The sequence below is a fragment of the Otolemur garnettii genome, unplaced genomic scaffold, assembly GCF_000181295.1.
Source record: "Otolemur garnettii isolate 467f Iridium unplaced genomic scaffold, OtoGar3 scaffold00014, whole genome shotgun sequence".
Lineage (NCBI taxonomy): Eukaryota > Metazoa > Chordata > Mammalia > Primates > Galagidae > Otolemur > Otolemur garnettii.
Window position 1 is genome coordinate 31,178,703 of NW_003852409.1, and position 13,192 is coordinate 31,191,894.

At 46.0% G+C, this 13,192-nt stretch overlaps 1 protein-coding gene and 1 pseudogene across 1 annotated transcript in view; both read left to right on the forward strand.

The window, feature by feature from the left end:
• The window catches only part of ODF2 (outer dense fiber of sperm tails 2), a 47,113-nt gene that overhangs the window by 10,489 nt on the left and 23,432 nt on the right, over window positions 1-13,192 (forward strand). Inside the window, exons 5-8 of the mRNA XM_012802342.2 lie at window positions 4,762-4,932; window positions 7,239-7,399; window positions 8,526-8,655; window positions 9,178-9,309. Of these exons, the coding sequence (XP_012657796.2) occupies window positions 4,762-4,932; window positions 7,239-7,399; window positions 8,526-8,655; window positions 9,178-9,309 (594 nt within the window). The remainder of the gene's footprint in view (window positions 1-4,761; window positions 4,933-7,238; window positions 7,400-8,525; window positions 8,656-9,177; window positions 9,310-13,192) is intronic.
• Window positions 1,524-1,622, forward strand: LOC111723709 (annotated as a pseudogene).

A 13,192-nucleotide genomic window follows, 5' to 3' on the forward strand; every position in this document is an offset into this window, starting at 1 on the left:
ACCCAGGGGGACAGCTTGAGGCTCTGTCTCAAAAAAAAAAAAAAAAACAACTCTTGGCTTGATGTCCGTAGCTTAATGAGTAGGGCACTGGCCACATATACCAAGGCTAGTGGGTTCAAGCCTGGCCTGAACCTGCTAAACAACAATGATAACTGCAACCAAAAATTGCTAGGGGTTGTGGTGGGCTCCTGTAGTCCTAGCCACTTGGGAGGTTGAGACAAAATAATTGCTTAAGCCCAAGAGTTTGAGGTTGCTGTGAGCTGTGATGGTCTCTGCACTCTACCAAGGGTGACATAGTGAGACTTCGTCTCAACAAAAAACTCTTTCTGATGAGATCATCTTTAGGAGAAAAAAGGTCTAGGTTTTTTCTTTCCTCTATTATTAAAAGTGATCTTTTTTTTTTTTTTTTTTTCTTTTTTGCAGTTTTTGGCCAGGGCTGGACTTGAACCCACCACCTCTGGCATATGGGGCTGGTGCCTTACTCCTTTCAGCCACAGGCGCTGCCCTAAAAGTGATCTATTTTTATTAGAGAAATTTGAAAATACAGAACAATAAGTAGTCACTTATAATTCTACTACTCAAATCTGGCTGCTATTAAGTTTTCACAACTTTTTCTTGAGCTAGACATGGTGATGCATGCCGTTAGTCCCAACTTCCTGGGAGGATATGGTAGGAAGATAGTTTGAACTCAGTTCTGGGCTATAGTATGCCATGCTCATGCCTGTGAATTGTCCTTGACTCCAACCCAGCAATAGTGTGAGACCTTGTCTCTAAAACTACAGGGAAGGCTTGGTGCCCGTGGCTCAAGCAGCTAAGGCGCCAGCTACATAAACCTGAGTTGGCTGGTTTGAATCCAGTCAGGGCCCACCAAACAACAATGACGGCTGTAACCAAAAAATAGCCGGGCGTTATGGCAGGCACCTGTAGTACCAGATACTTGGGAGGCAGAGGCAGGAGAATAGCTTGAGCACAGGAGTTGGAGGTTGCTGTGAGCTGTGATGCCACAGCACTCTACCCAGGGCAACAGCTTGAGGTTCTGTCTCAAATAAATAAATAAAAATAAAACTACAGGGAAGTACACACATCAGGAGTATATTGCATGATGAATTTTTATAAGCTAAATGCACCTGGTAAGCATCACTCAGCTACTTGGAAGCTGCCCTCTGGGCTGTTCCATTGTCTCCCTGTCACAGGCAGTACCCAGTGTCCTGGTTCATTTCCTGTCACTTGTTCTCCTATGTGAGGTTTCTTGTTGTTTTCTAAATAAACGGTCATTCATTGGTTAATGATGGGGATATGTTGTGCGAATGTGTCATCATACGATTTCATCTTCGTGCAACTATCAAGTATACTTCTGTACACCTGGGTGGTACATCCTCCTGCATACCTACACTATGTGGTATAGCGTGCCACGCCTGGGCTACAAACCTATGTACGGCATGTGACTGCTCTAAATTCTGTAGGCATTTGTAACACCTGGTAAGTATGTGTGTATCTGAAAATATGTAAGCATGGAAAAGGTCCTGCTTCAGCAGCACATAAACTAAAATTGGAACAAGCCAAGATTAGCATGGTTCCCAAACAAGGATGACACACAAATTCATGATATGTTTGATTAAAAAAAAATGAAAAGACATGGAAAGGTATAATAAAAATATAGTAGTATAATTGTATGAGACCACTGTTGTGTGTGGTCTGCTGTGCTATGTGGGGTGTGACTGTAGTTATAACTGTACTATCTGTTTATTTTCCTATTTTCTTCCTTTTAAATATTAAAAAAACTTTAGAAAAATAAATATATAATCATCATTAAAAAATTAGAATATCAAAAAAAAATAAAAAATTAGAAAATTTAAATCAACACAAGGAAGAAAGTAAAAAAAACAAAAAAAACAAAACACCTCTAATCCTGCCCTTTGAAAAGACTCAGGTAACTTCTAGGTGGGACACCTTCCTGATCTGTTCTTTTTTTTTTTGAGAATGGAGTTTAGTCCTTTATTTATTTATTTATTTATTTATTTATTTATTTTGAGACAGAGCCTAAAGCTGTCCCCCTGGGTAGAGTGCCATGACATTACAGCTCACAGCAACCTCCAACTCCTGGGCTCAAGCGAGTCTCCTGCCTCCACCTCCCAAGTAGCTGGGACCACAGGCGCCTGCCACAACACCCGGCTATTTTTTGGTTGCAGCCGTCTTTGTTGTTTTGGCGGGTCCGGGCTGGGGATTCGAACCCACCACCTTAGGTGTAGGTGGCTGGCGCCTTAGCCGGTTGAGCTATAGGCGCCGAGCCGATTTATTTATTTATTGCAGTTTTTGACTGTGTTGGGGTTTGAACCTGCCACCTCCAGTTATATGGGGTCAGCACCCTACTTCTTTGAGCCAGAGGAGCCACCCCCGATCTGTTCTTATGAATAGACTAATTCTTTTCATTTTAGCAAGAATGGGATCTATTTTGTTTATCATTTCATAACACTTTTATTTATTTTTTAGAGAGAGTCTCACTTTATTGCCCTTGGTAGAGTGCTGTGGCGTCACAGCTCACAGCAACCTCCAACTCCTGGGCTTAGGTGATTCTCCTGCCTCAGCCTCCTGAGTAGCTGGGACTACAGGCGCCCACCACAATGCCCAGCTATTTTTTTGTTGCAGTTTGGCCGGGGACAGGTTTGAATGCACCACCCTCAGTATATGGGGCTGGCACCCTACTCACTGAGCCACAAGCACTACCTGCATAACACTTTTTTCTTCTTCTTTTTGGTTGGGGCTGGGTTTGAACCCGCCATCTCTGGCATATGGGGCCAGTGTCCTATTCCTTGGAGCCACAGGCACTGCCCTGCATATTATTTTCTTAAGCCAGTATTCCATTGTATATACATTTGTGCCATTATGGATTCACCCAATACTATCTTGTCATACATTTAGCTATATCCTTGCCTTGAATTTAAGTATTGATTCATGTTCTTAGATTTTCTTTTTTTTGCAGTTTGGCTGGGGCTGGGTTCCAACCCATGACCCTCGGTATATGGGGCCGGTGCCCTACTCATTGAGCCTTAGGCACTGCCCTCTTAGATTTTCTTAGTAAATCTCCAGAAGTAGAAATGTTCAGACAAAGAACATGCCTTTTCTTTCCTGTTTGTTTCTTTTTCTTTTTGATATTCAGAAACAGAAGAAACATGCCTTTTTTAAATTGAAACCTCTGAGTCCTGCTTGTTCATTTTATCATTCATATCCTTAGTGAGCACTTCTTTTCATTCCTGGTGGCCATCATCTTCCCCTGGAAATGGGCGTAGAAGGTTAGCTACTTCAGTTTAGGAAAAATAAGAAGCTTATAAGTGATGGGAAATAATCAGAATTAATATATCTGAATAAACATATAGAATATCACAAACCCATGGTAACATTTTTTTAGAATCTTAAAAGCAAAGTGTTACACAGTTTTTCATAAACTTTTCCAAGGCATACATGCCTTATTTTAAAAATATTTTTTTGTCTGGGCACGGTGTCTCATGCCTATAATCCTAGCACTCTGGGAGGCTGAGGTGGGTGGATTGCCCGAGCTCACAGGTTCAAGACTAGCCTGAGCCAGAGTGAGACTTCATCTCTAAAAATAGTCAGGCATTGTGGCGGGCACCTATAGTCCCAGCTACTTGGGAGGCTAAGGCAAGACAATCACTTAAGCCCAAGAGTTTGAGGTGGCTGTGAGCTGTGACGCCATAGTACTCTACAGAGGGCAGGGCGACAAAGTGAGACTCTGTCTCAAAAAAAAAAATATATATATATACATATATATATTTTTACACTGATATGTTTTTAAAGTATATTCTAGGCTTCATACCATATGTATTTCTAATATTTCCATGTACTGTGTTTCCCTGGAAATAAGACCTACCCAAAAAATAAGCCCTAGCAGGATTTCTGTGCATTTGTTACATATAAGCCCTACCCTGATAATAAGACCTAGTGATGGGCATGGCTATGCAGTATATCTGCCATGCCAGGCATTTTGCGCAGAAGACATCCCCTGAAAATAAGCACTAGTATGTCGTGCAGAAGACATCCCTTAAAAATAAGTACTAGTATGTCTCCTTGAGAAAAAATAAATATAAAACAGTGTCTTATTTTGGGGGAAACACGGTAATCAAAATAATAGTGATTAATCCAAAGAACTTTCTTAATATCATATGTCTGGTCAATTTTCAAATTTACCCACTTGTCCCTATCATACCCTTTACAACAGATTCATCTGCCCTTGTAACTAATCCACTAATACATTCAAATTCATTTAAAAGTCTCTTGACATGTTTCATTTCTCTTTTTTTAAAATTTCAGATTAATAGGAGAGTACCTACAATTAGGTTACAGTGTTTGTGTTTGTTAGGTAAGGTCTCTGTTGCAATTGTGTCCCACACCTAGGAGGTGTACCATGTGCCCGTACATTGTGCCCATTGACATGTTTTTTTTTCTGTGCTAGGTATGTAAAAACATCTACTGCCTAAACTTTTGCCAATTTGTTCTATTTATTTTAAACTTTAACATTTTAACCCTAGTTCTTTATTTTGATGTTAGGAATTCTTCAGAAATACCATTTAAACATCAGTATGTAATGTTTCCTCAGGAGCGTTCTTCTGGGGACGTTTGTGGTTAGCTGTTTTAGCTTTTCCTGCCTAATCAGTAAATAAGCCTCCAGTGGACAAGCAGCTGTGTGGACCTCACTGTTGGGGTTTTGCCTTCTAAGTGCATGTGTTTCCCCTTCCTCTCTATCAGAATCCACCTCATTGCCTGGAGATCACACCACCATCTTCAGAAAAGCTGGTCTCAGTGATGCGGTTAAGTGACCTCTCTACAGAAGATGACGACTCAGGTCACTGTAAAATGAACCGTTATGATAAGAAGATTGACAGTCTAATGAACGCGGTTGGTTGTCTCAAGTCTGAGGTGAGGGAAGTGGAGCACTGGGACAGCTAGTAACTGAGGACGTGTGGGACTGCCCAGGTGGATTCTGTCTGGTCTCTCTGCAGGCCTCCTGTCCTCCTCAGCAAGGTTGCCCAGGACTTCAGGTGCCCCCTGCCAGGGGAGGTCGCTGGGGCATCATAGGGTATCACCGCAGTGACAAGGATCCTCACTGTGAAGTGCTCGGCTGCTCTGGTCCTCTGCCAGATGCCCCGATTTGACTTTTACAACAGATGAAGCTTCTGTTATCATTGTCTCATTATAGGGATGAAGTAACTGGGAAACTGGGGCCTGTGCTTTCCATGTTATAGAAAAGTTTGACAGAGGCTAAGTACGGTGGCTCACAACTGTAATCCTAGCACTTTGGGAAGCCGAGGCAGGAGGATCCCTGGAGCTCAGGAATTTGAGAGCAACCTGATGAAGAGTGAGAACAAATCTCTATTAAAAATAGAAACATTAGCTGGGGGTCATGGCAGGCTTGGTGTTTGAGTTTCCTGTGAGCTAGGTTGATGCCATGCCACTCTAGCCTGGGCAATAGAGCAAGGCTGTCTCAAAAAAAAAAAAAAAAATTGATAGAAATAAAACCCCAAAGAGGCAGAGTAAGTTTGCCCCAGGCCCAGGTGCCGTGGCTCACATCTATAATCCTAGCATTCTGGGAGGCTGAAGCAGGAGGATCCCTTGAGTTTTGAAATTCTAGACCAGGGCTGGGTAGGGTGGCTCATGCCTAAATTCTAGCACTCTGGGAGGGTGTGGTGGGTGGATTGCCTGAGCTAAGCAGTTGGGAGACCAGCCTGAGCGAGATTGAGACCCTGCCTCTAAAAAAATAGCTGGTGCTTGTAGTCCCAGCTACTTGGGAGGCTGAAGCAAAAATATCACTTGAGCCCAAGAGTTTGAGGTTGCTCTGAGCTATAATGCCACAGCACTCTACCCAGAGTGAGCTGTCTCAAAAAAAAAAAAAAAAAAAAAAAAATAGAAAGAGGAAGAAGAAAAAGAAAGAAAAAAGAAATTCTATACCAGCTTCTACTAAAAATAGAAAATAAGGCAGCACTTATAGCTCAGTGGGTAGGGTACCAGCCACATATACTGAGGCTGGTGGGTTTGATCCCGGCCCCTGGCCAGCTAAACAACAATGACAACTGCAACAAAAAAATAGCCAGGTGTTGTGGTGGATGCCTGTAATTCCAGCTACTTGGGAGGCTGAGGGAAGAGAATTATTTAAGCCCAAGAATTTGAGGTTGCCGTGAGCTGTGACGCCATAACACTCTACTGAGTGCAACATAGTGAGATTCTGTCTCAAAAAAAAAGAAAGTTAGCCAGGTGTGGTAGCCACATCTGTAATCCCTATTACTGTGTAGGCTGAGGCGAGAGGATGACTTGAGCCAAAGTTTAAGGTTGCAGTGAGTTATGATGATGCCGCTGTACTCTTGCTAGGATGACAGAATGAGACTCTGTCTTTAACAAAAAAAAAAACATAGGCTGGGCTTGGTGTATCATGCCTATTATCCCATCTCTCTGGGAGGCTGAGGCAGGTGGATTGCCTGAGCTCACAGATTTGAGACCAGCCTGAGCCAGAGCAAGATTTTTGTCTCTAACAATAGCTGGGCATTGTGGTGGGTACCTGTAGTTCCAGCTACGTGGGAGGCTGAGGCAAGAGAATTGCTTGAGACCAAGAGTTTGAGGTTACTGTGAACTATGATGCCATGGCACTCTACCAAAGGTGACAAAGTGAAACTCTGTCTCAAATTAAAAAAAAAAAAAGTAAGTTTGTCCTTAGGTGCTGAGCTGTATCTTCCAGTAGGATATGGCAATGGAATTGGAAACAATATGGAAGTTCAAGGCCCCCAACTAGGAAGTTGGCAGACCTGGCATTAAAATCCAAGTCTTGATTGCTAACATGATGTGTGTCTGGAATCCTCCACCTGTACTCAGGGCCAGAGACCCTCCTGGAAAACCTAAGGCTGGCTGCCTGGCAACAGGCCCTCTTTCCTTACAGCCCCCAGTAGGGAGAGATGTCTTTTCCTATGGTGTGCCAGCCAAGTCACAGTGTACCACCTGGCTCCAACCCCAACCAGCAAGGCTGTCCATACTTAGTTTCCTCATCCACAAAATGAGGAGAGAAATGTCTCCCTGGAGAGTCAGTTTGGTGATAATTAATTGAGATTAAGCCCAAGGACCCAGAACTGGGCCTATGTAACTCTCAGTTGGAAGGGACCTTATGTTTGTCCAAAGCATTGGGCCCCAGGGTGGCATAGAAGAAGAGCTTCTCCTTAGGTCCCTGTGCCTTTGCACAGGTAAAGATGCAGAAAGGTGAGCGCCAGATGGCCAAAAGATTCCTGGAGGAGCGGAAGGAGGAGCTGGAAGAGGTGGCCCAGGAACTGGCTGAGACGGAGCACGAGAACACAGTGCTCAGGCACAACATTGAGCGCATGAAGGAGGAGAAGGACTATACCATGTAAGGTGGCGCCAGCCCTGTGCCTACAGAGTGCCTTCCTGCCAGGCTACCCCAAGGTAGCAGCAGGCACTGTCCCTCTGTCCTACATGCAGCCTGTTCGGCATTCACACAGTTGATTACTGACTGTTCTCAGGATTCCTACTGTGAGGGAAAAGGAGTAGCCCACAGAGTGCAATGAGGGTGGGGAGATCATAGTCAGAGAACTCCTGGAAAAAGTGACATTTAAGGGGTATCCTGGACTCAGTCCCTGTAGCTCAAGTGGCTAGGGCACCAACCACATACACCAAAGCTGGCAGGTTCGAATCCAGCCTGGGCCTGCCGAACAACATTGACAACTACAGCCAAAAAATAGCTGAGCGTTGTGGCGGACGCCTGTAGTCCCACCTACTTGGGAGGCCGAGGCAAGAGAATCACTCAAGTCCAAGAGTTGGAGGTTGCTGTGAGCTGTGATGCCACGGCACTCTACCTAGCGCAACACAGTGAAACTGTCTCAAAAAACTAAAGGAGTGTCCTGCAGGATAGTTAAGAGTTAGGCAGGTGGGTATCAGGGAAGAAAGGTGCTATATAATGGGAACATCTCGTGGGAAGGCCCCAGTATGGGACAGCATGTGGATCTGAGAAATGGAAAGCCAGCCAGAGCAGGGGGGCAGAAGGTGAGCCTGCCAGGGGATGGGGGTAGGGGGCCGCTCTCAGTAGCCATTTTGAGGATTAGCACTGGGTAGAGGGGTTGGAAGCTAAGGTCTTAAAAGCAGGGGAGTAATGTGACTAGACTCGGCTCCAGTGTGGAAAGCAGATGGAAGGGCTCAAAAGTGTATCTTAGAAGGTTGGTTAGGAGGCCATGGCAGGGGCAGGGGCAGAGGTGACAATGGTGGTTCTTAGACAAGCAGGGCCACAGGTGGCATAATATCACCTGTTATAGAGGCCCTGGTCTGGTATCCAGATAGATGTGACTTCTGGCCCTGGTCCTTCCAGAAGGCCACTTGGGCCAGAACTTCCATCCTTGTCCCCTCCCCCACTGCTCCCTGACAGGAGGTGAACCTCACAGGGCATTGTGAGGTGAGCCTCGGAGCTCTGGGCATGCCAGGGGCCCGTGAGGGCTCACAGAGCCCCACCTTTCTGGCCCCAGACTCCAGAAGAAACACCTACAGCAGGAGAAGGAGTGCCTCATGTCCAAGCTGGTAGAGGCTGAAATGGATGGAGCAGCTGCTGCCAAACAAGTCATGGCCTTGAAGGATACCATCGGGAAGCTAAAAACAGTAGGTGGCAGGCAGAACCACCCACCCAGCCCTGGGACGGACCCAGGGAGCCAGCAGCTGCAGTCTGGGGTGGGGTCTTGACGCAGTCATCAGGCTGACTTTATGACATCTCCAGGCTGGGGGAGGGCACGCTTAACTCCTAGGTCCCCCACCCTATCACCTCACTTCCCGGTCTTTGACCCTTGAAGCTGACCTCTGGTGGCCAGGGCCTCTGAGGAGACCTCATCATGGGTCGCCTTGGATCACAGTGAGTCAAGGCATGTGGTTGATTCCTGCAAGTGTCCTCATCCTCCCTTGCCTTCCTCCAGGAAGCCTAATTGCACACATCCCCGTGAGTTCTCCCAACCTCTCTCCACTTGGTCTCCCAGATCCACCTCCAGGAAGCTTGCCCCTGACCTCCTTGGTACACAGCCTGGCTCATCTTGCCTGGGTTTCCTGACACCAGCACCTCTTGAGTCCCACACGGGGACTGCCTGTCCCTCCTCCCCCTGCATTTTGTAAGACTGCCTTCTTGTCCTACAGGAGAAACAAATGACCTGCACGGACATCAACACTCTAACGAGGCAGAAGGAACTTCTCCTGCAGAAGCTGAGCACATTTGAGGAGACCAACCGTACCCTCCGAGACCTGCTGAGGGAACAGCACTGTAAAGAGGTGAGAGAGGAGAGCCTACTCGTGCCAGTGAACTCTTAGGCTCAGCTTCTTTTTTTTTTTTTTTTTTTTGAGACAGACTTTCACTTTGTCGCCCCCAGTAGAGTACAGTGGCATCATAGCTCACAGCAACTTCAAACTCTTGGGCTCAAGCAGATTTTTGCCTCAACCTCCTGGGACTACAGGCACCCACCATAATGCCCAGCTCTTTTTTTTTTTGCAGTTTTTGGCCAGAGCTGGGTTTGAACCCACCACCTCCAGCATATGGGGCCAGCACCCCACCCCTTTGAGCCACAGGTGCTGCCCGCCCAGCTATTTTTGAGACGAGGTCTCACTTTGGCTCAGTCTGGTCTCAAAACCATGAGCTGATGCAATCCACCTGCCTGGGCCTTCCAAGTTAAATTTGATAATTTTTAATCACTTATGTATGTATGTATTCATAAGTAACATATAGTAATGCTGGCCAGGTGCAGTGGCTCATACCTGTAATCCTACCACTCTGGGAGGCCGAAGTGGGTGGATTGCTTGAGCTCAGGAGTTCGAGACCAGCCTGAGCCAAAGCAAGACCCCTGTCTACTAAAAAATGGAAAAACTGGGCAGCATCTGTGGCTCAGTGAGTAGGGCACTGGCCCCATATACTGAGGGTGGCAGGTTCAAAACCGGCCCCAGCCAAATTGCAATCAAAAAATAGCTGGGCGTTGGGGCAGGCACCTGTAGTCCCAGCTACTCTGGGGCTCAGGCAAGAGAATCGCTTAAGCCCAAGAGTTTGAGGTTGCTGTGAGCTGTGATGCTACAGTACTCTAACAAGCGTGATAATGAGACACCAAAAAAAAAAAAAAAAAAAAAAAAAGAGTTTCCAGAATATATTTCTATCAATTTTAGTAGTTGTGGCCAAATTATTCTCTAAAATAGTTATACCTGTTTGGTTTCTGACTGGATGATCTCAGGGAGGTGATTTTTTACCTCTCAGGGCCTTAGTTTTTCCACCTATAAAATGGGAATGGCCTCTCCCACATGGGATTATGTGAGAATTAGAGATGATTTATAGGCTCGGCGCCTGTGGCTCAAGTGGCTAAGGCACCAGCCACATACACCAAAGGTGGTGGGTTCGAATCCAGCCCGGGCCCGCCAAACAACAATGATGCTGCAACCAAAAAATAGCCAGGCGTTGTGGCAGGCGCCTGTGGTCCCAGCTACTTGGGAGGCGGAGGCAGGAGACTCGCTTGAGCCCAGGAGTTGGAGGTTTCTGTGAGCTATGATGCCACGGCCCTCTACCCAGGGGGATAGTTTGAGGCACTGTCTCAAAAAAAAAAAAAAAAGAGATGATGTATAGACAAGGGGTTGCATACTGCCTGCACTTAACAGGTGCTGCTGCTCTTTGTCCTGGGACTGGTGCCAGCTGGGCACTCAGGGCCGAACCTTCACCTGGGTGCTCACTGGGAAGTGCTCAGTGTGGTGAACTGCTCTGGCTCTGGAGTTGGAGTCCACTTCATGAACCAGGTCACTGTGTGACCTTAGCCAGCATGCCCTCCCTTCCCCCAGCCTCCATCTCCTTACCTGTAAAATAGGGTGGTGGCAGTGCGGGGCTCCACCAGGAGGAGTCTTGGGTGAGTCTGTACACAGGTCGGCATAGTGTTAGCCTCGGTTTTAGTGTCCGCCAGAGGCCCAGGAGGACAGTGAGCAGCTTTCAGATTCAGGACCCTGGGCAAGCTTTGTGTCCTAAATTCCTCGCCTCTTGTTGCTGGAGAATCCACAGTGCTATCTTCTGTCAGTTTTTAGGTCCCCAGGAAAATTTGGGAACTAGAAAGCCCTTTTCTCTTTGCCTGTGACAGTGACCTGTGGGACTGAGGAGGAAAAGAGAAAACCCAAATGGCATAGACGGGAGGAGATGCAGGGCCTCACTAGTAATTAGAGAATGCAGTGAAAGCACAAGCTGGCGACATGGAGAGGCCCGCTATTGTCCGGTGCCGGCCACTGTGGGGAAGGCAGGAGTCCTCTATTCTGCTTTTGGCCCTGTGGACTGGTGCCAGCATTTTGCAGGACATTTCAGCCACAAATTACAGTGCTCTGACCCTGACTTTTCTTGGTATCCTTAGAGAGACACTTTGATACATGCCTAGCAGTGTCCACTGCTGCACTATTTGTAATTGCAAAACTTGGGAATATCCATGGTTGGGAGAGAGGATAAAAATGCAGTGGCATCTTAGAGACAGATTAGTGGTGGATTAGTGATCCACATTGAGAGGAGGAGAAGCGGAGACTGGATGCTTAACAGTACAGTTTCTTTTTGGGGTGATGAAAATGTTGTGGGACTACATAGTGATGATGGTTTTGTGTTGTGAGGGTACTAAATGGAACTGAATTTTACACTTAAAAATGGTTAAATTGGGCTCAGTGCCTGTGGCTCAAGCAGCTAAGGCACCAGCCACATACACCTAAGGTGGCGGGTTCGAATCCCCAGCCCGGCCCGCCAAACAACAATGACGGCTGCAAACAAAAAATGGCCGGGCATTGTGGCAGGCACCTGTAGTCCCAGCTACTTGGGAGGCTGAGTCAGGAGACTCGCTTGAGCCCAGGAGTTGGAGGTTGCTGTGAGCTGTGATGCCATAGCACTCTACCCAGGGGGATAGCTTGAGGCTCCGTCTCAAAAAAAAAAAAAAGGTTAAATTGGCAAGTCTTACGTATATCTTACTGCAGTTATTAAAAATTAATTATGTAATATAGCCAAAACTGTTGAATTATATACTTTATTTTTCTAGCTTTATTGAGATATAATCCTACACACATATACTTAAGGCATTTGGTGGGACAATTCTGTACACATACACACACACACACACGCATTTACACACATATTGTTAAGTGCTTACTATAAGCTAATTAACATATCTGTTACCTTACACAGTTGCCATGGCTTTTATAGTTAGAACACTTAAAGATGTCTTAGCCTGTAATCCTAGCACTCTGGGAAGCCAAGGTGGGAGGATCTCTTGAGCTCAGGAGTTTGAGACCACCCTGAGTAAGAGTGAGACCCCAGCTACTGAGGCGGGAGTATCGTACTCAACTACTGAGGTGGGAACATCACTTGAGCCTAGGAGTTTGAGGTTGCAGTGAGCTATGATAATGCTATGGCACTCTAGCCTGGGCGATAGAGCAAGACCCAATGTCTCACAAAAAATATCTTTGAGCACATTTCATGTATTTAATATATTTCACTATTCCATATATCCTTTTTTGAGATAATGTCTTGCTCTTCTGCCCAAACTGGAGGGCAATGGCACCATCATAGCTCAGTGTGGCCTTGAACTTCTGGGCTCAAGTAATCTTCCCATCTCACATCCTTAGTGGCTGGGATGAGAGGCATGCACGACTATTCCCAGCTAATTTTCATTCTTTCTTTCTTTTTTTTGAAAGAGAGTCTCACTTTGTTGCCCTGGGTAGAACCTGCCAGCTCAGGTGTACGTGGCTGGCACCTTAGCCAGTTGGGTCACAGATGCCAAGCCAGAAATAGAGATTTTAAAAAAGGAAAAGAATGAATAGACGCCTGGGTTTATTGCTTTTTTTAAAAAAAATCATAACTGTGTATATTAATGCAATGATGGGGTACAATGTGCTGGGTTTAGATACAATTTGAAATGTTTTCATCAAACTGGTTAACATAGCCTTCACAGCATTTTCTTAGTTATTGTGTTAAGACATTTATATTCTACACCTAGTGAATTTCACATGTACCCTTGTAAGATGCACTGTAGGTGTGGTCCCACCAACTACTCTCCCTTCACCCATCCTCCCCCCTCCCCTCCCCTCACTCTCCCCTTTCCCCTTCTTCTTGGGCTATAATTGGGTTATAGCTTTCATAAGAAGGCTATAAATTGGTTTCATAGTA